Source organism: Artibeus jamaicensis, unplaced genomic scaffold, assembly GCF_021234435.1.
Source record: "Artibeus jamaicensis isolate MK-2021 breed Jamaican fruit bat unplaced genomic scaffold, CSHL_Jam_final contig_332, whole genome shotgun sequence".
NCBI classification, from domain to species: domain Eukaryota; kingdom Metazoa; phylum Chordata; class Mammalia; order Chiroptera; family Phyllostomidae; genus Artibeus; species Artibeus jamaicensis.
The window spans coordinates 20,319,815-20,343,767 of record NW_026521788.1 but is presented as its reverse complement, the minus strand read 5'-3'; the positions used below and the strand labels follow the sequence as shown (position 1 = coordinate 20,343,767).

The 23,953-nt window shown below is 40.0% G+C and overlaps 1 protein-coding gene across 4 annotated transcripts in view; it reads right to left on the bottom strand.

Moving 5' to 3' along the window:
* The window catches only part of MYPN (myopalladin), a 126,680-nt gene that overhangs the window by 7,320 nt on the left and 95,407 nt on the right, over positions 1-23,953 (bottom strand). For all 4 annotated transcript variants that reach the window (XM_053663832.1, XM_053663833.1, XM_053663831.1 and 1 more), the window contains 7 exons: positions 12,413-12,634; positions 11,242-11,391; positions 10,283-10,365; positions 8,968-9,094; positions 5,846-6,053; positions 4,138-4,303; positions 2,613-2,746 (listed from right to left, as the gene is read on the bottom strand). In XM_053663832.1, the coding sequence (XP_053519807.1) occupies positions 2,613-2,746; positions 4,138-4,303; positions 5,846-6,053; positions 8,968-9,094; positions 10,283-10,365; positions 11,242-11,391; positions 12,413-12,634 (1,090 nt within the window). The remainder of the gene's footprint in view (positions 1-2,612; positions 2,747-4,137; positions 4,304-5,845; positions 6,054-8,967; positions 9,095-10,282; positions 10,366-11,241; positions 11,392-12,412; positions 12,635-23,953) is intronic.

The following is a 23,953-nucleotide window of genomic DNA, read 5'->3' as shown; positions in this document are numbered from 1 at the left end:
CTGTGATTCTAATCCAGTAAGATCTGGGACTATCAGAAAGGAGAGTGGGTGAGTAGGGTTATTTATCAAAATTATTCCTTCTCTCCAACCTAGCATGGGCCTGCGAGGGGCAGTGTAGAAAGGGCCATAGGCTCTTTGGAAGGTGCACACAAGGAACCTGCAGAAGTGGAAGCCAAAAGATGGATCCGGACCTCTGAGAAGCACCCACCCACATTCTCATCACCCTAATCAGCCATTATCTACCCAGCACCCTAATCAGGTTCCAATGAGTTATAGCAGGAAGGCTGAAGAGTAATTAGGTGCCACCAATCATGGTTCAGGGCAAAAGAGAATGTGTTAGAGGTTCCGTGTTCACCAAGCACTGTCCAAAGGAGTCCTGTTTTTTAGCAATCATTAGGCTTGAACTATGGCCTGAATGAAATACTCATCCAAAATGCCCAGTCCCCACTCTGGTCTCCGACTCAGAAATTACCAAGGAGAAATTGCCCAGCAGAAATGACAAGAGGCCAAGATGTGGAGAAGGGGGGCATCAGGTGGGGAATGCTGAGGCTCTGGGTTCTAGAATGGTATCGACCCTTTTAGCATTTCCATTTATAAATTGGTCCTTTGTTGAGTTTATTGTTTTGAATCGGTTTTGCAGAGTTTAAATACTTTTGCATGGAGTGATAAAATCAAACTTCGGAAACTACAAAACTGAAGACAAAACTTACAGTGATTCCACTCAAGAGCAGGCACTTGGGAGGTGGCCATCTGGTCCAGCCCCTCCCCCTGTCCAACTCCTCTCAGCGTTTCCCTGCTCTCCCTGGCCTCCTACCCAGGCGACTGTAGTTGCTACTATTAAACGCCATCTTTTTGATGAGAGGGGAGCCTGCTGTCCCCATTCCTCAGACAGGCAGGAAGCAGTGGTAAGGGACATAGCAGATTGATTTTAGCTCAAGACCATCATCCCCTACTCCACCCCAAGTTTCCAATTAAGGACATAGCGCCTCCTATTGGTGCTGTGGGAACAGGACAGGAGCCAAGAAGAAAGTGAACGGGGAACTTGGCCACTGGAGGGCAGGATTGGGACGAGAGTCATCAGTTTCAAGGTTTATTGGTACTGAGCTGGAGACCCATTTCCTTCTGACACAGTGAGGCCTGTGACATGGTTGAAGGAGTTAGCCTAGATTACGAAATATATCATAGTATTAGACCTAGGAAAATCAGACCTAGGGGGCAGGCCAAGCCCCCTCCTGTATGGCATTTAAAAAGGGGGTACCTGGTGTATCAATAGCAGGGACCTCGGGTTCTAGACAGTTACTCTTGTTACTTTGGTTAATCATGGTAAACCAGTAATAAACAAGAAACCTTAAAAGTGACCAATTATGGCCCTGAATGGTGTGGCTCAGTAGATTGAGCACCGGCCTGCAAACCAAACGGTCGCTGGTTCAATTCCCAGTCATGGCACATGCCTGGGTTATGGGCCAGGTGCTCAGTAGTGGGTGCATGAGAAGCAACCACACATTGATGCTTCTCGCCATCTCTTTCTCCCTCCCTTCTCCTCTGTCTAAAAATAAATAAATACAATCTTAAAAATATATATTTAAAAGTGAATGATTATTTTTTTAAAGGAGAAAAAAAGAATCACTCATTTGAGTTAAGGAATATGTCTCCAAAAATAGTAGTTCATGTCAAAATTATAGAGGACAGGAATACAGTATACAAACATATTAATAAAGATTAATTCATTAAATACTTTGAAAAATTAGAGCCCCGGCTGGTGTAGCTCAGTGGATTGAGCGCTGGCCTGCGAACTAGAGGATTGCGGTTCTATTCCTAGTCAGGGCACATGCCTGGGTTGCAAGCCAGCTCCCAGCCAGGGACACACAAGAGGCAACCATACATTGAAATTTCTCTCCCTCTCTCCTTCCCTTCCCATCTAAAGATAAATAAATTAAAAAATTAAAAAGCTTTAAATACTTTGAAAAATTAGAAATATGGCTCAAAGGAATGATATAAAACCTAGGGTTTGCATCCTGGATGTAGTCACTTAACCTCTCTGAGTCTCAGTTTCTTCAACATTTAAATAAGAGTGACAACAATTACAAAAATTTCATGGGTTTGAGAGATCTAAGGGTGTCATTTTTTTGTAAATTATAAGTTACTATACAAATGTCATTTGATATTATTTTTAGGACAGCTCTTGATTATTAGTTTGTGAAATTGGGACAAAAATATTTGTGAAATGAATTAATAAGTTAATGGTATCAGGAGAAGTCTGCCGGTGTGGCTGGAGGGAGTTCCAATGAATGGGTGGCCCGTGGCACCAGGGAGATGGCATGAAGATGCTGGGTGATCAAAAGTACAAGCACATGTAAACTCTGAAGTCACTGTAATTCCTAGTATCAGAGGACCTCATTTGGAAGAAGGTTAAGCTCACTAGTAAAATGTAAAAGTGTAAAAAGCCCCGAGTTACTTTTAAAGATGAAATAACTTTAACAGTGCACCTCTAAAGCACTTAAATATAACCTATCCAATTCACTTATGGAAACATACTACACCTATCCTTTAAAACAAAGATTCTCTGAGTTACCCGTCACACACAGATATTGGACTGATGCCATTATCCCTACCATATATATCCAGCCGAGCAGTGCACGACACGATGCCGACTTCGTTCTTGGCTGATAACGTGTACCACCCGGCGTCTGATTTCTTGGCTGGCTGAATGAGGAGGCAGACATACCCTGTTGTGTCCTGGTGCATACTGGAGAAAAGAAAGAATATATCCGAATGGTGTTTGGGGACAGAAACATCCTTGTCTAGGTTAGGGGACAAATCCAGCCATGCACTTCTTCCCCTCCCTTCTCTGTCCCTAAGTGGAGGAAAGAGGGGCTCGGCTTGAAGCAAACATTCAAGGTGAGCTTGAAGGTGAAAAGAAGCCACAAAAGAGCAGCAATAAACCTCCTGAGGCTGTAATGAGGCCGAGGCCTTTTCTTGCCCTCGCCATTGTTCCAACTCTTTCAGAGTCATAGTCCCCACCAGCGGTATTCCTACTTGTCACAACCAAAGTCCAGAAAAATCTCTTTTCCAAACCAGGTTGGACATTTCCACAAGAACTTTATTAGGAAGCTATGGGAAAGATGAACTGTTAGCATAGAGGGAATGTTTCTTTTTTCTTTTTCTCTTTTTAGAGGGAGCATTTCCTAATGCAACCAACTGGGCATGTGTAGCATTTAGGTCAATGCAGTTCAGGAGCAAATTAGCATGCTCTTCCTGCTGTAGCGTCTGCACCAGTAGTTCTCCACCTCGGCTAAGGATTGCAAGCCCGGATAATTGCACCAGAATTCCAGGCTGGGTTTAACATGTTACCTTCATTTAGACTGAAGTGTTAACTTGAGAATATTCTCAGTTCTTGCTTAAGTTTTACCAGAGAAAAAGCCTGACCTATATATACACATAGATTTCTCAGATGCCCACATTTTGTAAAACCTGACAGCTACAACATTCTCTGGACAAAATCCAGTGACTGTGAAGAAATAATTCTCAGTAGGAAGTTTTGTACACCAGCTGCCTTTGTGCGCTTGCCCCCTTGTGGCATAAACCTAAACGGCAAACAAATAAAAGAGGTTAGGGGATATCAAGCAAGACATCCACGCTAAGAAATTGGATCCTTAAAGTTACTTTAAAATCTACCACGTAGAGATGGGCAGAGGAGTATAACCTCTTTAATGTTTTATTTTATTTTAGCTTATTACTGTCAGAGAGATGTTCTGGGTACTAATATGACTAAAGATACATGATACAAACTATGCATGGTCTTCATAAATTCCTTGTTCATTTGTTTGTTTGCTTGTTTTAAATTTTTATAGGAATTTACTTGAGTCAAACTGATGACATGGGCTGAGGAACAAGATCTCAAAAGTTTTTCCTTGTACATTTTTTAACTTAAGAATTAAGGTTTTAAAATGGTGAGACATTCATATAATAGACTACCCTTGAGCAACATCAAGGAAGAAATTCTTGGTATGTATAATAATGTGGACAAAACTCAAATGTGTTACTGTCAGCGAAAGACACCAGATTCAAAAAGCTATGGGCTTATTTGGATGAAGCGCTGTGTTTCGAAGTGCCTTAGAATGTGAGTGGAGACTGTACCTGATCCTCTCTCTGGTAAAGGGGATGGTCTCATTGTCCTTCTTCCAGTAGAACACGGGAGGTGGCATGCCTATCACCCGGCACTCCAGCCTCACGGGGTGGCCTTCGGGAACTCCGCAGTTCTGCAGTTTCTCCAGGATCACAGGGGCTTTCTTCACCTCTTTGGCTGAACAAGAGAAGGACCATTGTTGTTTCAATAGTAAGTGCCTTTGGGTTCATTCCTCAGACTCATTACAGTTCTGGCATTTAGCAGAGGGGGCACCCACCCCCTTACCTCCTTCAGAACACTTCTCACTCCTCTAAGTGGAGCGTGCTGCCTTCATAAAGGCTCCAGAAATGATTAACAAAGAAAGGAGGGAACTGTCTCTGCACACCCTATAAGAGACAGCACTCAAAGATCTGGGTCGCACACAGGCAACACAAATGGTAGGTGTGAAATTTAAGGAGTTTCTTTTATTGTTCAGTAGTACACTTTGAGAGACAATGTATTTTATATACTGAACATATTCCTTTTCTTTTTTTATAGGAATTTTGCAGAAGATATATTGAGTGTCCTGGGGATTTTATTTTGAAGAAGTTTATATCTACAAAAAAGTTAAAAGAAGTGTACTATTAAAGAAAAACACACAAATTATGCTTCCTAAGTAGGCTTTCTTTTCTTTGCTTCTCTCTCTCTTTTGCCAAACCAATTAAGGCAAAGATATCTCAAATTTTGAGGTTCCAGAGTCAATATTTTAGCAAAATGGGAAAAAAGTAAAAGCTGATGATTAATATATCCTTGCAGAATGAGCTTGTTCTACTCTGTTGGTAAGAAGAAATTAGGAGTGAGTAAAAGTGAAAGACATACGGGGGTAACCGCCACCGGCCCGGAGAGAGGGCCAACCTGCTGAAGCAGCTCTCACTTCCTTTAGGGCCATACCTGGGAGAAAGCCAGCACTAGAATTTATATATTCTGAGATTTCATTCTGGATGGACTATTGCTGCGAAGGGCTGGTATCAGGCGATGATGACTTGTTGTCTTTATATGTAGGTATTAATTTTGTTCATATCATATTATAAGGTAAAAATTCCTTGTTTAGTTATGAACTCAACATTTGTTGGGCACTCCCCGTGTTCCAGACAGAGTCAGACACGGGAGACACACAGAAGAACAAGGCAGGCTCTTTGACTTTAGATGCTCACAGTCTCTTCAGGGGGGCCAAGGAGGAAACAGTTACACAGTAAGCTCTCTAAGAGTCTCTCCTTTCCTAAGTGCTGTGGAAACAGAGAAGGATGTGCCTCGTGGATTTGCTGTGCCTTGGTGGTGACATTTGAATTAAGCCTTAGGAAATGAGTAGGACATTGCTAGGCAGAGAAGGGCATTCCAGGTAGAGGGACCACTGATGCAAAGGCATGGAAGCTTGAAGGGTGGGTGAGGAAGAGCCTTGTGCTTTCCAGGATGATGAACTACAGGGCAAAGGGCTTGAAATTAGTAGTGCTCACTTAGTTGACTAATTAATTGATCAATTAACTATTACAATGACTCCCACTTATTGCATGCATAATATGCACAAAGTACCCTATTATGTTTTTAGCTAACAGATGTTTCTTTGGAACTGAGATTAGAGTTGGTGGGGCAAAGGTCTAAGTAATTCTATCACAGGCCCTGTGTATTTGGGCAATAACTTTGGAGGGAGTTACGTTTAAGGGTCCCAGCAGCGAACCTTACCTACTACAGTGAGTTCCAGACTGAAGGAATTCTGTCCCGTTTTGTTGGTAGCAACGCATGTGTAGGTCCCTGCGTCACGCTGAGTGAGCGGGTCAATGAGCAGAGAGTGGACTCCAGTCTCTCTGACCAGCATCTTGTGGGAGGCATCTGGTAGCACAGGTTGGCCATTGAGCAGCCACGTCAGCTCTGGGGGCGGTAAGCCACTCACCTAATTAAAAAACAACAACAACAAAACAAACAGGACAGCTGAGGCAAATGACAGGTGGATGACAGGAAGATTTATCTGGTGGCTGAATTTTTCATCCTTATCTGGCACCAGACAGTGGGACAAAACATGGGGTAGTGAAAGCACATCAGGACAAGAGGGATTGGATGAATGGCTACATGAATTCAAACTCTATAGTATTTAGATCCAGATTCAGGTCATAATTACATTCTAGATTAGAATAAGTATGAATTAAGAAGCTAAACAGATAAAATAGGCCTGCAGCATCAGTTTCAGAGCTGATATGTTGCTTACATACCTAATAAATGAGAGGTACCCAAGTAAAGGATGGACATTAAACCAATGTTCCCAAACCTGGCTGTGTAATATAATCACGTGGGGAGCATTTGAAAATCCTAATGCCCACTATTTAACATAGTAACACTAAGTCAGAAACTCTGGAGATGGGGCCAGGCATGGGTATCTGCTAGGGCTTAGAAGTAACAGTCAATTCAGAACATTATTCAAGCCTTCATTGGGAAAGCAAGAATCACTGAGAGAAATGGACTTTATTAATTATTGACCTCAAGCCTTTACTAATTTGCATCTGAATTCTCCACAGCACTCTGCATCTTGGGGCAGAAAGGGCGACTTTTTTCTCTGCATACTGGGAGATATCCAGGCTGCTTGAGTGAACCTTGTTCTTTTAAAAAATTTTTATTTTATTAATATATTTTTATTGATTAGGTTATTGCAGTTGTCCCATTTCCCTCCTTTATTCCCCTCTGCCCTGCACACCCCTTCCCACCCACATTCCTCCCCTTTAGTTCATGTCCATGGGTAGTACATATAAGTTCTTTGGCTTCTCCATTTCCTGTACTATTCTTAACTTCCCCTGTCTATTTTGTACCTACCATTTATGGTACTTATTCTCTGTACCTTTTCCCCCTTCTTCCCCTCAGACTCCTCTGCTGCTAACCCTCCATGTGATCTCCATTTCTGTGATTCTGTTCCTGTTCTAGTTGTTTGCTTAGTTTGTTTTTGTTTTTTATTTTTTAGGTTTGGTTGTTGATAGTTTTGAATTTGTTGTCATTTTACTGTTCATATTTTTATCTTCTTTTTGTTAGATAAGTCCCTTTAACTTTTCATATACTAAAGGCTTGGTGATGATGAACTCCTTTAACTTGACCTTATCTGGGAAGCACTTTATCTGCCCTTTCATTCTAAATGAAAGCTTTGCTGGATAGAGTAATCTTGAATGTAGGTCTTTTATCACTTTCATGACTTGGAATACTTCTTTCTAGCCCCATTTTGCCTGCAAGGTGGCTTTTGAGAAAACAGCTGACAGTCTGATGGGCACTCCTTTGTAGGTAACTGTCTCCTTTTTCTCTTGCTGCTTTTAAAGTTCTCTCCTTATCTTTAATCTTGGCTAATGTAATTATGATGTGCCTCGGTGTGTTCCTCCTTGGGTCCAACTTCTTTGGGACTCTCTGAGCTTCCTGGACTTCCTGGAGTGAACCTCATTCTTTTTTTTTTTTTTTTTAAATTTTTAATTTTATTTAGTTACTTGTCAAGTACATTTTTTTTTTTTTATCTATTTCTCCCATCCCACCCCACCCGCCCGCCCGGTCTCCCCCCTCCCTCCCATTCCCCCCCCCCCCCAGTCCTCATCTCTGTGTCTTTCATACTTAATCCTCAAAATCCCTCCCCCTTTTTCTCCTTAAGTTCCCTTCCCTCTCCCCTCTGGTCGCTGCCCACTTGTTCTCTATTTCAGCGTCTTTGTTTTTATTCTGTTTGCTTGTTTGTTTTATTCTTTAGCTTCCTGTCAAAGGTGAGATCATATGGTATTTGTCCTTCAATGCCTGGCCTATTTCACTCAGCATAATGCTTTCCAGTTCCATCCATGTTGTTGCAAAAGGTAGTAGCTCCTTTTTTCTCTCTGCTGCATAGAATTCTATGGTGTATATGTACCACAATTTTTTGATCCATTCATTTACTGATGGGCACCTAGGTTGCTTCCAACTCTTGGCTATTGTAAATTGTGCTGCTATGAACATTGTGGTGCATAGGTTCTTTGAAATTGATGTTTTAGGATTCTTGGGGTATAATCCTAGCAGTGGAATTGCTGGGTCAAAAGGCAGGTCAATTTTTATTTTTCTGAGAAAATTCCATACTGTTTTCCATAATGGTTGTACCAGTTTGCAATCCCACCAACAGTGAACTAAGGTCCCCTTTTCCCCACACCCTCTCCAACATTTGTTGTTTGTTGCTTTGTCTATTATAGCCATCCTGACTGGTGTAAAGTGGTATCTCATTGTGGTTTTAATTTGCATCTCTCTGATAGCTAACGATATTGAGCATCTCTTCATGTGTCTCTGGATATTCTGTATGTCCTCTTTAGAGAAGTGTCTGTTCAAGTCCTTTTCCCATTTTTTAATTGGTGAACCTCATTCTTGATCAAAGAATTGGAATAACTACAGGTGACTAATGATGATTAGCATGAGAAACTACTGTCTGTTTTCATAAACTGCCTTGGAGCCATCTTTTCATGACTGTCATTTTAAAAAGGCTTCAAGAATGCAAAAATCACATTTTGGCTTTATAGTAACAGAGACTTTTCAGGCACCATAAGGAAAATGTTGGAATTGCATCACCTCTTTTGTTGTTTTTTACAAACACAGAGTTAACTTGATACAGTACCAATAGTAAGATACAAAGACTTAAAACTTTCATGAAATATTTTTGTCTAGTATTAAACACTTCAAAACAGCATTGAGGGAAAAACAAAGTGATCTATCTCCCTTCCCCAGTCCTTTTTTCCTTGGAAAAACCACACAAAACAAAAGCAAAAATAAGTGCAAACAAACAATTGCAAAACGTGAACAGATCTGGAACCATGGATGACGCTAGGGCCTACCTTACAGTCTAGCCGACAGAGGCGCCCCTCGTGAGCTACCATATCCCCAGGAGCCTGCAGGAAATGTGGTCGGAAAAAGCGTTCCTGTAGGGGCTCCTTGTCTTTTTCTTGCGTTCGGTACCTTCCTCTATAACAACAAATGTGTTGAGACATTAAATACAAAAACCCACTTATAAACTTACAACAGAAGGCATTTAGGCATGGCTATTGGGTCTAGGAAATGAATTTTCTTTTTTGTTTCATGGGTGGAAGATGGTGAGGGAGGGAAAAAATGTTGCTGGGCCATAAACAAATAATAAATAATAAATAATGGTGTGGAGCTGATGTAAAAAACAAAGTGGTAAGTGTTTCATACACTGTAGGATTATCTTGTGAGATCTGTAAATAAATGGGCTTTAGCTTCTTTCTCTCTGAAGTCATTCTGGGTTAAGTGGCTTAGTTTCTCTTGCCTTGGGTTTGACCAGTTGTTCAAAAGGTTCAAAATAAACAAATAAATCAGTGTGCACGCTGAACCTCAAATGAGAGCCAGAAGAGAAGTGCTGTTTATGACCCAGAACAAGGCAGCTGCAATCCTTGTGTCTCCAAGTAATAAAATTTAACCTGGCTATAAATTATGGCAGATCATTAAAGATTATCATGAACTTACTGGTTCAGAATGACCAACAGTAACAGCTGTTCTTGAAAAAAAATGCAGAAGGTATACTGCAACGGTGGTGAAATACTGTATCTGAAATATGAGTCACTATTTTTGTTTCTTTGGTAAGTCAAATTTAATTCATCCATGTCAGCAACTATGGAATGCTTTGCTAAGATTTTATGGCGCCATAAGAGTCAAGGAAAAGCCGTGCTTTTTCTTCTTAGTGGTTCATAAAGTCAGAGAGAAAGAAAGTCAAGTAGTTTATTAGAAACAATTGCTATACTGGAGACAACCACACTATTCAGTGTATGTCCATACAAGCATTAACAGTTTTTGTTTTACTAAAGAAAAAATGATGATCTCAGGTCTGATTTATATGTAAACAGGCACTACTGATGGTTACAAATTTTGAAGCATTAAAAGTGTGCTGTAGGTCAGTCCTTTTCAAACTTAGTATATTTATGAGTCACCTGGGGATCTTACTAAAATATAATTCTGATTCAGTAGGTCTGGGGTGGGGCTTAGGATTCTGCATTTGCAATAAACTCCCAAGTGGTACTGATGCTACAGGTTGATGACTACACTTTAAATAACATTTTCTGGACCCGCTGCTTCAGCGCTCATTGTAGTGCATGGTTGCTTGGGAGTGGCTAGAGGAGGAAGATCCTTATTGTTTACCTGTGAGACTGGCCAGTAGGTGTCACTCGACTGCGCATAGGCAAACTTTGTACCATTAAGTGGCCAGAACAGCTGATTCTCCCCTAAGAAACAGAAAATGAACAAGACTAAAGTGAGAATTCCACATTTCTCAATTTAATACATTTTTTGGACACGAATATTATGAACCTTTTGGATAAATAAGTTTTCTTTGGGGGGATAAAAATATAATATGACTCCTTAAATCTTAATAGTCCATGGGGAGGGATTTTAAAGGATATTTTGATGATTTTCATTTTTTTTAAGCTGAGCAATGAACAGCGCACAAATGTAAAAAAAATGAATTCTTGTGCAGCCACATGCAGGGATCATGGCCAAGTGTTCTTACACTTGCCTCAATAGAGATTATCTTCAAAACCACTATTTTAGTAGGAGGAGTGGGCAAGAGTAGAAATTCCTATTCTAATAGTAGTTGAACATATTTATTCAGCCATATCTTTTAGAGGAAGTTGTCAATCTCATTCAGAAAAGCAAAGCAAAAGATTATGGCTTTCTAACTTTTACAAAAACAAAAAAGAAGGATGTTACGAGTTTGAGAGATATTCACAAGATTTTGTGAAGTAATTTGCTTATTCTCTAAATGACAAAAACAACAAATCATTTTTGAATAGATCAATTTATTGACCCTTCAAGAGAGTCAATGAGTTGATCAACACAAGATTTAGCCCAATGGGTCTGGGATGTGTATAAAGTAAATAGATACCACTAATGTTCTTTGAAAAAGGCTGAAGGGTCAAGTGACCCATCACTGGTTAACTGGTCTTTTAGATTGTGACACTGTGCTTTAGTTACACACAATCACAATGCTCCTCACTCATTTTCCTCAGTAAGCCTCAGTAACTCCCACTTCAAGTTCTCGATCATAACACCACCCGCTCCTTCCTCATAGTGCAGCACAACGCTGAACCCTGCGTCTCCACCTGGGGGTTGGCGGCCATGATGGTGTAGTTGCCATCATCGTCACTTGTGGTGGATTCAATGTGCAGAGAACATGTCCCATCTCCTTCTCGTTTCATTCTGCAGTGCTCATTTTGCTTTGAAATCTGCTTTCCATCTTTGAACCAGTAAACCTGAAATAAAAGATGATCAAGGAGCATAATACATTGTTCTATGCATCTTCACAGGATAATAAAGTAGGGAGTAGGATGAGGCAAAAGCTGATTCCCATCTCTATAAGTGAGTCATCTCTTATAAAACACTTGGAAAAAAAGAAAACTAGGAGCCTATCTCCCATTATCCTATTCCCATTATCTTTTCCCATTACAGGCTCACGTCTTCTGCAGTTGCAGATCTCAGGTCTAGATAGGCTTACCTTGCTCGAAAGGATAGTATGGTATATCATGTTGAGTAGAATGAGGCCAGAGTCACTCACTAAATTTTTCATCCAGCTAAAATTTGAATATATATACTTTTCATGGTAAATTCTGCATATATCAAGGAGATATCTCAAAGATGGGGGGGTGGAGGGTAAGGGGGTAGGATTAAGTACTGATTGCAGCTGCCCTCTTCTACATTTTCTTGTTCCCTAATGTTACACGATAATACCATGCTAATTATTGTTTGTGAAAGAAGAGTGGAGAGATCCCCTGCTACAGCAATACTGGGTGTAAATCCTTCTCTCAGCTGACTGCCAAAAAATCTGATGACTCATAAGATTTTTCAGCAGCCAGTGATAATGATATATGACATTTTTAGCATTTACCAAGCTAATAGTAATGATACAAATATAGCTCACTTTGTACAACAGCCGGCACACTGTGGACATTCAGTAAGTGTTAAGTAAAAAAAAAAATGAATTTGGCGAGTTCGGTGGTTGAGAGAATCAATAACCTAAAGCAGAGGATCATAACTAAAAAGTTTATTTTAAAATTTTAATAAAATTCCAACTTACCCATAAGTCTGATATATTTTTGGCCTACTTAACAATCCTATTCTTGACTGTCTCTTTTTAGTCAAATTATCTGGGCTTTGTTAATTTTCTGGTATTGTTTTTTATTCCCTTTGTGGATACTTCAATTGAGTCTGATGTGAAAGGTACTGTCTACGGTTCTGTGCTGTTGCTTTGCCAACTGGCTCATCATCTTCTCTTACCTTTGGAACAGGTATTCCAACAATTTTGCAGGTGAATGTGACTGGAGAGCCTTCTGTGACCCGGAAGTGCTTGAGTCTTTTGTCAAAGATGGGAGCAATACACTTGCCTGTGGGGATCTCATCATGTTGGATTTCATCATCTGATTCATCAACAGGGGTACGTTCCAAGCGAAACTCTATTTCATTCATCAGTCTCTGCTCAAAGCTTGAAATTTTGTACTCCTGTGAAAATGGCAAACATCTTTCAATTTCAGTCTCTATGGGTGAGGAAAAAGGTGTCGTTATAATTTAAAGATGCATCTTTTTAAGGTTCAGATGTTAGATTTATATCATGGAGCCCCAATAAACCAGGTACGTTCCATTTCCAGGTCCTCACCACGAGCACTAAAGGTGATTTCAGTGTCTCTACTATAATCCCAAACTGCCTTAGTGAATCCCGATTCCTCACCTTGAGCATGGAGCCCCTGTAGAATCCTGTAGGGAATGGAATGAAGATGGAATGTAATTTCCACAACTACTATTAATGCCCATTTCAATATGTCGAGCTGCCTATGAACTGCATTCTGATGGATGCCTGCATTACCATTTTCCTGTCTCTACTGGACATTCTTATCTGCATACTTGAAGAAAATTTATCTTGAATAAATCTTCCTTGATTCCATATCAGTCTTCATTGCATCTCTCTACTCCCTTCACAACAAAACTATCTGAAAAAACTTTATATTGTTACAGGATCATTTCCTTGTCACCTGTTTTCTTGCTAACCTAGTCCAGTTAGGATTGTGTTCTCACTGTTCCACTGTAATTACTATTGTTAGGGTCTCCAAATTTGCCAAATCCAGCTGTCACTTATTTGTTCTTACCTTATCACACCTCTCAGCAGCATTAGGCACAGACGGCTACTTCTCCTTTTTGAAACATTTTCTTCTGTGGGTATTCATGACACCACACTGGTTTTCCTTCTCTGTCTCTAGCTGCTCCTTATCAGTCTTCTTTGCTAGCTCCTAATTGTAGGTAGGTGATCCCATCCAATCCTACAGCTTCAGATATCTTCTGTATACTGAGTGGCCCCAAATTTATATCTCCAAGTTTGATCTTTCCCCAGAACTCATAAACACAGTAATCTACTCTGTATTATGAGAGTCATATACCCAACGATTTAATCTATGTCATGGCTTGGGTTCCCAATGGGCATCTCAAACTTAGCATGGTCTAACAATGCCCACTTGATTTCTATCCCCAGAAATGCTCCTATTCTGCTCTTTCTCATCTCAGGAAATGGCATCTCTATTCATCCACTTGATTAAGTGGTTAAGCCAGTGTTTCCACATACAGTCTATGGCGAAAACCAGGTTTCTAAAAATTCCCAACCTGTACTTTTGTAAAATAAGATAAGAATGAATTTACTAGAAAAATGAGAATATAAAAGCATGCAAATTTAATATGCTCAAAAGACATGAAATTTTTCTGTCAAATTACTATGAACATTTCTAAATAGTTACTCTCAATTTCTGTACTTATCTCAAGGTGGAGAGGAGATAGCTTGCAGACTGTCACAGGTCCTCAGACCACCCATTGAGTGTACCCTAGATTTAAACCCCAGTTAAATCTAGGACTTACCCGAATTCCTTTCACTTGCTCTCCCTGCCATATTCTATCTAGCTTAAAAGTTACCTCCCCACAGCAGCCTTCCCAGATCACTTCATCTAGTAACTCTCCATTCTAATTTTCTGTCTAATATCAGTTGTTGTCTAGTACTTTTCTTGTTTGTTTCTTGATTGAATGATTAGATATCTCTAACCACTAGAACGTTACTTCCACAAGAACAGAGGTCATATTTATCTTGCTTCCCTCTGTGTCAACAGCAACCTGCACAGGGAGTGGCTGCCTCATGGCAGGTACTCAGCGAGCTTCTGAAGAATGAGTGAATGCATGAGTGACATGGGGCAAGCACTTATTCCAACCGTGCACATCTTTGAGGAATCTGGGAGGTGTTTTGGTGATTTTACAAGTTGGGGCCCAATTTCACAGAATTTAAAAATGATTGAATTGATTTCACACAAGGAACTACAGAAGCAATGTAATGAAAATATGCATATTTTGTTTTACTATAAACATATACATGGTTAAATATTTATTGTTTTACTAGCAATACAAATTGGGAGGTGATGAAAAAAGAACATACAGTGAATTATTTAAAAAATACTAAAAGAATTGAGAGCCCACTGTAATACACTTTGTTAATGAAAATGATAAAACAGTATATTGATAAGCTGGGACATATGTGATAGCTTTAATTGTGTCTTCTTCAGAACTTGTTGCTTCTGACACAATTAGGTGTGGAAGAACATTAGGTATATGTTTACTCCGGGGCCTGGGAGAGCTTCTTAACATCCTAGAGCAATGTGTCAGTTGTATGCGAAATGACAAATGATGACATCCACAGAAAGCCACCACCTAATGACACTTGGAAGCGACTGTCTTTAACATCACAGGCACAACACTTTGAAAAACATAGAGATGCACAAAGAGTTGAACTGAGAAGTAGTTGTATTGGCTTTATGTAATAAAGGAAGCTTTTTTAGCTTTAATAATAATAATAAATAAATGAAATAATTGACAGCCCAGAAATAAATTCACATGTATATGGGCAGATAATTTTTGAAAAAGGAGTCAAGAACATAGAATGGAGAAAAGACAGCTTCTTCAATAAATGGTGCTGGGAAAACTAAAAAAAACACATGGAAAAGAATAAAACTAGTCTGGTATTTGTCACTATACACAAAAATAACTCAAAATGGACCAAGGACATAAATATAAGACCTGAAACAATCAATTACATAAAGAAAAAATAGGTACTGAACATATGGACCTTGGTCTTAGAGAATACCGTATGAATTCGACCTCAAAGGCAAGTGTTGCTCTGTGGATTGGAGTGTTGTCCTATAGGCCAAAGTGCTATGGTTCAATTCCCACTCAGGGCATATGCCTATATTTTGGGTTCAGTCCCCAGTCAGGGCATGTGCAAGAGGCAACTGATCAATGTTTCTCTCTCAAATTAATGTTTCTGTCCCTCTCTCTCTCTCTCTCTCTTTCCTTCTCTCTACAATTGACAAGTATGTCTTTGAGTGAGGATTTTTAAAAAAGGCAGTAGAAGTCAAAGCAGAAATAAATTAATGGGACTATATCAGACTAAAAAGCTTCCATACAGCAGAAGAAACCATCCACAAAACAAAAAGGCAACCAAGCAAATGGCATAAGATATTTGCAAACAACACCTTCAATAAGGGGTTAATATCCCAAATAAATAAATAACTCCTACAGCTGAATAACACAAAAAACAAACAATCCAATTGAAAGTAGGCAGAGGACATAAATGGACACTTCTCCTAAGAAAACATATAGTGGCTAACAGATATGAAAAGGTGCTTTTTACTAGCTTTAAGGAAATGCAAATTAACCTATAACGAGATACTACCCCACACCTGTTAGACCAGCTATTATCAACATGACAAGTTAATAACAAGTGTTGGGGAGATTGTGGAGAAAAAGGAACCCTCATTCACTGTTGGTGAGAATGCATACTGGTACAGCCACTATAGACAATAGTATAGAGATTCCTCAAAAAATTAAAAATAGTGTTATTATATGACCCAGCAATCCCTCTTCTGGGTATCTACCCCCAAAACTTGCAAATATTTATTTATAAAGACATATGTACCATGTTGAATGCAGCATTATTCACAGAGACTAAAACATAGAAACAACTGAAGCGTCCTTCAATAGATAATTGGATAAAAAAGATATGGTACGTATACACAACAGAATACTACTCAGCCATAAGAGAAGATGGAATACTGCTGTTTGTGACACCACGGGTGGATCTTGAGAATATCATGCTAAATGAAATAAGTCAGATGGAAAAAGTCAGTAACCATATGATTTTATTCATATGTGGGATATAAAACTGAAAGCAACAAATGAAGAAAAATACACACAGACAAAAATGCATAGATGCAGAGACTTCCAGCCAAGATGGAGGTGTAGGTGGAAACACTGTACCTCCTTGCACAACCAAGTTTATGAACAACAGATATTTAAAAACCAGAACACAACCAAAGCAGAGAGAAAATTAAACTGTACCGAAGTTCAACAACAACGAACCATTCATCCAAACTGGTAAGAGGGGCGAAGTCAGTGGGTCACACAGGAAAAAGTAACCAGACCAACCCAGGTACGCAGGCAGCAGTAGGCAAATCCCAGGCATGGGGTGGCAATGGGCAGACCCAGTGGGGGCGCAAGGTGGCTGACTGACCTCGTTCACACATTCGCACTCAGATAAATAGGCAAAGGAGCGAGCAGTGAGACAGATTGTGCAAACCAGGGCCCCGGCACTGGAAAATAAAGCCTAAAAGCACCAATTGGAAAAACTTTCAGGGGTCGAGGTGCCGGGACAGGCTTCCAGGCTCACAGAGAGTTTGTTGGAGAGACCCACAGGGTCCCGGAGGGTTCACAAGCCCACACATCTGGGAACTAGTGCCAGAAGGGCCCAATTTGCTTGTGGGAAGCAGCAGAGGGGACTGAAATCCAAGAGAGAGCAGAAAAAAATGCCATTGCCCCTCTCTGACTCTGCCCCCACATACGGCGTCACAACCCAGAAACTGAGTTGCCCTGCCCCGTTGAACACCTCGGGCTCCGCCCCTCATATGTAACAGGTGTGAACAGACCAAAACATTATGGCTCAAGAAGAACAGATCAAAGCCCCGGAGTCAATACTTCTAAGTGACCAAGAGATAGCCAACCTATCAGATGCACAGTTCAAAACACTGGTGATCAGGATGCTCACAGAATTGGTTGAATTTGTTTGCAAATTAGATGAAAAAAATGAAGGCTTCACTAAGTGAAATGAAGCAAAACGCACAGGGAAACAATAGTGATGGGAAGCAAACTGGAACTCAAATCAATTGAGTGGACCAGAAGGAATAAAAAAATGACCGAACAGAAAAATATGAAGAGAGAACTTCCGCCAAGATGAAGGCATAAGTGGAAGCACTGTACCTTTTCCCACAACTAAGTTTAAAAACACCAAAGTTTTAGCAACAAAAATGCAGCCAAACCACAGAAAATTGAACTACACGGAAGTCCGACAACAACAAATCCTTCAGCCAAACCAGTAAGAGGGGCAGAGCCAGCAGCCATGGGTGGATCCCAGGTGTGGAGAAGTGGACGGAACCAATGAGGGCTGATCGCGGTCACACATTCACGTGCAGATAAACCAGTGAAGGAGCTAACAGTGAGACGGACCGCGCAGGCCACAGTGGCAGGGAGCGGCAGAGGGAACAGCCATTGTTCCTCCCTGACCCCTCCCCCACATACAGAGTCACAAACCAGTGACCTGGGTAGCCTCACCCTAGTAAACAACTAAGCCTCCGCTCCTCATACATAACAGGCACAAACAGATCAAAACATGGCTCAAGAACAACTCAGAGCCCCGAGCCAATAAATATAAGCGATGAAGAAATAGCTAAACTTTCAGATGCACAGTTCAAAACACTGGTGATCAGGATGCTCACAGAACTGCTTGATTTTAGTCACAAATTAGAGGAACGTATGAAGACTAAACTAATTGAAATGAATGGAAATACACAGGAAACCAATAGTAATGGAAAGGAAACTGGGACTCAAATCAAAGGAGTGGACCAGAAGGAGGAAAAAAATGACCAAACAGAAAAGGATAAAGAAACAAGAATTCAAAAAATGAGGAGAGACTTAGGAACCTTCAGGACATCTTTAAACGTTCCAACATCCGAATTATAGGCGTGCCAGAAGGGGAAGAGGAACAGCCACGAGTGGAAAACTTATTTGAACAAATAATAAAGGAGAACTTCCCCAATCTGGCAAAGGAAATAGACTTCCAGGAAATCCAGGAAGCTCAGAGAGTCCCAAAGAAGTTGGACCCAAGAAGAAACACACCAAGGCACATCATAATTACATTAGCCAAGATTAAAATGAAAGAGAGAATTCTAGAAGCATCAAGAGATAAGGGGACAGTCACCTACAAAGGACTTCCCATCAGACTGTCAGCGGATTTCTCAAAAGAGACATTACAGGCAAGAAGGGGCTGGAAAGAAGTATTCCAAGTCATGAAAGCCAAGGACCTACAACCAAGATTGCTCTATCCATCAAAGCTTTCATTTAGAATGGAAGGACAGATAAAGTGCTTCTCAGATAAGATCAAATTCAAGGAGTTCATCATCACCAAGCCCTTATTATATGAAATGTTAAAGGGACTTGTCTAAGAAAAAGAAGAAGATAAAAAACTATGAACAGTAAAATGACAACAAACTCACAATTATCAACAACTGAACCTAAAAAATAAAAGCTAAGTAAACAACTAGCACAGGAACAGAATCACTGAAATGAAGATCACATGGAGGGTTATAAGTGGGGAGGGAGAGGGGGAGAATAGTGGGAAAAGGTACAGGGAAAAGGAAGCAGAATAGGTAGGTGCAAAATAGACAGGGGAGGTTAAGAATAGTATAGGAAATGTAGAAGCCAAAGAACTTATAGGTACGACCCATAGCCATGAACTAAAAGGGGGGAGGAATGAGGGGTGGGAGGGGTGGTGCAGAGTGGAGAGGAATAAAGGAAGGAAAAATAAGACACCTGTAATAGCATAATCAATAAAATACATTAAAAACAAAACAAAAACAGACACATAGAACAATGGAACAGAATAGAAAGCCCAGAAATAAACCCATGTCTCTATGGTTAATTAATATTCAACAAAGGGGGCAGAAGCATAAAACAGAGTAAAAATAGCCTCTTCAACAAACGATGTTGGGAGATTTGGACAGCTAGCTATGTGCAGGAAAATGAAACTCGACCACAAATTTACACCATACACAAAAATAAACTCAAGGTGGATAAAAGACTTAAATATAAATTGTGAAACCATAAAAGTCCTAGAGGAGAACACAGGGAGGAAAATCTCAGATATTCCATGCAGCAATATTTTCACTGATGTGTCCCCTAGACCAAGGGACATAAAGGAAAGAATAAACAAATAGGACTTCATCAAAATAAAAACTTCTGCGTGGCTAAAGAAAACATCAGCAAAATGAGAAGGGAACCAACCGTATAGGAAAATATATTTGCAAATGATGCCTCGGACAAGGGTTTGATCTCCAAAATATATAAAAATCTCACATGACCGCACTCCATGAAGACAACCCAATTAAAAAATGGGCAAAGGACCTGAACAGACACTTCTCCAAGGAGGGCATATAGAGGGCCCAGAGACACATGAAAGGGTGCTCAGCATCACTAGCCAGCAGAGAGATGCAGATTAAAACCACAATGAGATACCATTTCACACCAGTCAGAATGGGCATCATAACCAAATCAACAAACAACAAGTGCTGGAGGGGTTGTGGAGAAAAGGGGATTCTAATGCATTGTTGGTGGGATTGCAGACTGGTACAGCCACTGTGGAAAACAATATGGGATTTTCTCAGAAAAGTAAAAAGCAACTGCCTTTTGACCCAGCAATTCCACTGTTGGGACTATACCCTAAGAACCATGAAACACCAGTTCAAAAGAATATGCACCCCAATGTTCATAGCAGCACAATTTACCATAGCCAAGTTCTGGAAGCAACCTAAGTGCCCATCAGTAAATAAGTGGATCAAAAAATTATGGCACATTTACACAATGGAATACTATGCAGCAGAAAGAAAGAAGGAGCTCCTAACTTTCATGACAGCATAGGTGGATCTGGAGAGCATTATGCTAAGTGAAATAAGCCAGATGATGAAAGACAAATACATTATCTCACCTATAAGTGGTACCTAATCAACAAAACAAAGAAGCAAGCAAAAATGACCAGAGACATTGAAATTAAGAACAAACTGATAGTAACCATGAGGGAGGTGGGAGGGGATAATGGGGGAAGAAGGGGGAAGGGTTGTCAGGAACATGTATAAAGGACACATGGACAAAGCCAAAGTGGGTAGGATCGAGGGTGGGAGGTGGAGATGGCTAGGGTAGGGGGGAAAATGGAGACAATTCTTCTTGAACAACAATAAAAAAAGAAAGAAAAGGAATGGGTGGCAAGACTGCTCACAAATGAGCGTTTTATAAATAATTCATGGTAGAGATAAAAGAGGTAAAATTTAAATAGAGGAAATGACTAAGGGGTTTAGAGCAGAAGATTAGGAGAACAAAAGGAAGAACAAGAATTAGGCACTTATTTCCAGGCCCCCCCACCCCCATCATATAGGGAGTATCTAGGAACTGCAGGCAGTTTTAAAGAAGCATTAGTTTTTTTAAAAGGGGGGAGGAACAAAATAAAGAAATTGGAAGGTTTAGAGAGAAATGAGGTCAAGGAGAAAAGTTAAAACAAGACATTAGATGTGTATGTGTGTATTTAGAAATTAACAGTTGATAAATATTTACTGGGCTCAGAACATCATGCTAAGTTGTGTGTGAATCAGAACCATTGGTTGTGAAGGCTCCATTACATTTTGTGATCCTGGGTTCCTCCGACTCTCAGATGCACCTTGCAGCCCTAAACCATTTCAGTTCACTTATGTTCAGTGAAGATCCTCTGGTGGTGAATAATACCCTTTAAAGTGAGAAGTGATGTAGCCAAAATCTTGAAATCGGGCACTTCTCTCTTGGCTTATCTCCATCCCAAAGAAACTTTGTTGTCAGATTAGAAAGCTTAACATTTTAATCAATATGAATATCTGAAAGGATACATAAGAACATCTGATGACACCTTTGTATGGCACAAAGTTCTAAGAACCAACAAGTAAATGTTAATTAATAATTAGAAATGTTATATAAAACAAGTTAGAGGAAAAATGCTGGAATATTACAACAGAGGAATAAAAGTGTAGATATGGCAAAGGAAGCTCCTTTTCTAAAAAAATAATTAAAAGTTTGACTTCTGATTTATCTTCATGCTCAGCATACTGTAGTAATGCTGGACTACACAAATATTCTAGGATGGTTACTATTCTTCATTTGCTTAGGAATCAAATAGGGCAAGAGAATCCAGCTTTCTGGATCTACACATTTTAAAAGCAAAAACAGAAACAAAGAAACAGAAACAAATGCATGATCTTTACAAGAAATCACTTGCTTCCCCCCTTGTATGTGTGGGCTGATATGGGAGTGAGAAGACCGATCATTTTGACTTCTCCAGGCTGCAGGTATAGATGGCTACCAATACACAAGTGTTTCTTCATGATTGTTCTCTACTTTTCTAGGCAAATTTCTTCTTAATTTTACTAATGGGCCACAATACATTTTAGACAGTTCTTCATGATATTTTCATTATCATTTCCCAAGGCAACAATGAATAAAACAATATTATAATATGGTCATCATTTTATTCCTCAAAACTTCCTCAGAATCAACAACCACAATGTAATGAAGCATTCCATCTCAGACAGCTCCTTAGTTTTCTGAAATGCAGTTCGGTTTTCATTATCCAATGCATAGAAGGCAGTCTAAGAGTAATCTACCAGAATAATTCTCTGTAGAACACTGATGCATGGCACATATATTTAGATGGAGAGTACTGTGATTTAAAAAAATTTTTGTACTTTGATGTGAGAGAGAGAGGAATGGGGAGAGGGAGGGAGGGAGAGAGAGAGAAAGAGAGAGGTGTTTAGTTCCACTTATTTATACATTCATTGTCGTATTCTTGCATGTGCCCTGAGTGGGGATGGAACCCACAACCCAGGACAATGCCCTAACTGAGTTCTCTGAGGAAGGCCAAAGAGATGTTTGTTTGTGTTTTAAAAAGACCTTTTTGTTTATTTTTAGAGAGAGGGGAAGGGATGGAGAAAGAGGGAGAGAGAAACATCAATGTGTGGTTGCCTCAAGTGTGTCCCCTACTGGGGACCTGGCCCCCAGTCCAGGCATGGGAATCAAACCTGTGACCCTTGGGTTCACAAGCCATCACTCAATCCATTGAGCCATACCAGCCAAGGCCAAAGAGATGTTTTTGAGATTGCTCTACTGTTAGCCCTGAAGTTAATTCATAATGGAGGTTTAATTAAGAGTTCTTGTGTTTTTGGCACTCAACTTCATGGAAATTCATGTTTACGTGTGCTCTCATTTCAGGTAATTAAAAGAAAAACACTACTTTCTCCTGAGCGGGATGATGGATTAGCATGGATCTACCTACAGACTAACCAAATAGCTTGTGTGCTGACCTGGTATCATTTTTCAGGGTTCTAATTGCTCCCTGTCTGAGTTATAGGCTGACCACAGCTCTGATTTCAATGACATTTAGAAGGATTAACAACCACAAATAGATGACAGTGTTATAGGAGAATAAATCTGCATTAGACAGAGCAACATTTATGGGGCTTGAAGGTAACTGTTGTTATAAAACAGTTATGTGGAAAGTGTACAGAGACCAGGGCTCCAGTTGTAGTTCCACCACTGACAGTTTGACAACTGCGCCTCAGTTTTCCCAATCTAGGAAATGGGAGAGAAGAATAGTTGCCTTGGTATTTGCCTCTCAGAAATATATGTAATTTGGTGAAATAATACATGAGAAGTGTACTCAATTATGGCAAGCCAAAACATTCTGCTTCAATTCAATAACTTAAAGTCAGTTTTAGAAAGATTTTAAGCAACATATTTTCAAAAGAATCCACTTAGTAAAAATTGCCCAACATTTAACACAATTGTAAAATACAGTACAACCATGGTCCACTGGAAACAAGGCAGAAACACTAAGAAAAACAGCAGGAAGATCTGGAGCCTTATTTTGAGCCTTATTTTCAACACTTGTGTCACAAATTCCACAATATTTGGCATATAGTTTTTTTATTACTTGGAGAGTAATTTCTTTTAGAGAGAGAGAAGGAGGAGAGAAACACTGATGCAAGAGAGAAGAATCAGCTGGTTGCCTCCCGTATGTGCCTGGACTGAGGATCGTACACATGTGAACCGGGGATGGAACCACAGTGTAGGTATGTGCCCTGACAAGGAATCAAACCTACAACCTTTCAGTTACAGGATGACAACAACCAATTTAGCTACACTGGCCAGGGCTGGCATATAGTTTTGATTGAACTTTTACATTATATTTCAAAGTAGATTTTACCAGTTCCCACGTTGGCAAATAAATCAAGAGTTAGATTATTACAATGTAAACCTGCAAAAAAACCTTATAAATGCAAAAATAAATGACTCAAGTAAGAAATCTGTCTATCTTTCTTTTATGTGATGCTCGCATATGTCTTTCTTCTTTCTCCTTTAGTGTAAACACTTAGGAGTAAGTGAGGATTTGTACAGATTGACCACAGGATATTGCCTAATGGCTATTTCACATGTTTTGACCTAATGTAAAGATTGAGAGGAATTGGTGAGCAGATCTCAGGCTTATTAGGTTGGAGGAGTCAGATAAGGGACAGCTGTTACCCAGTTCCTAAAAGTCGGGATCATCTCAAGGCTCCAATATTGGGATATCCCAAAGATGTGATGGTCTTTGCCAAAACTGAGCTGAGGACTGTT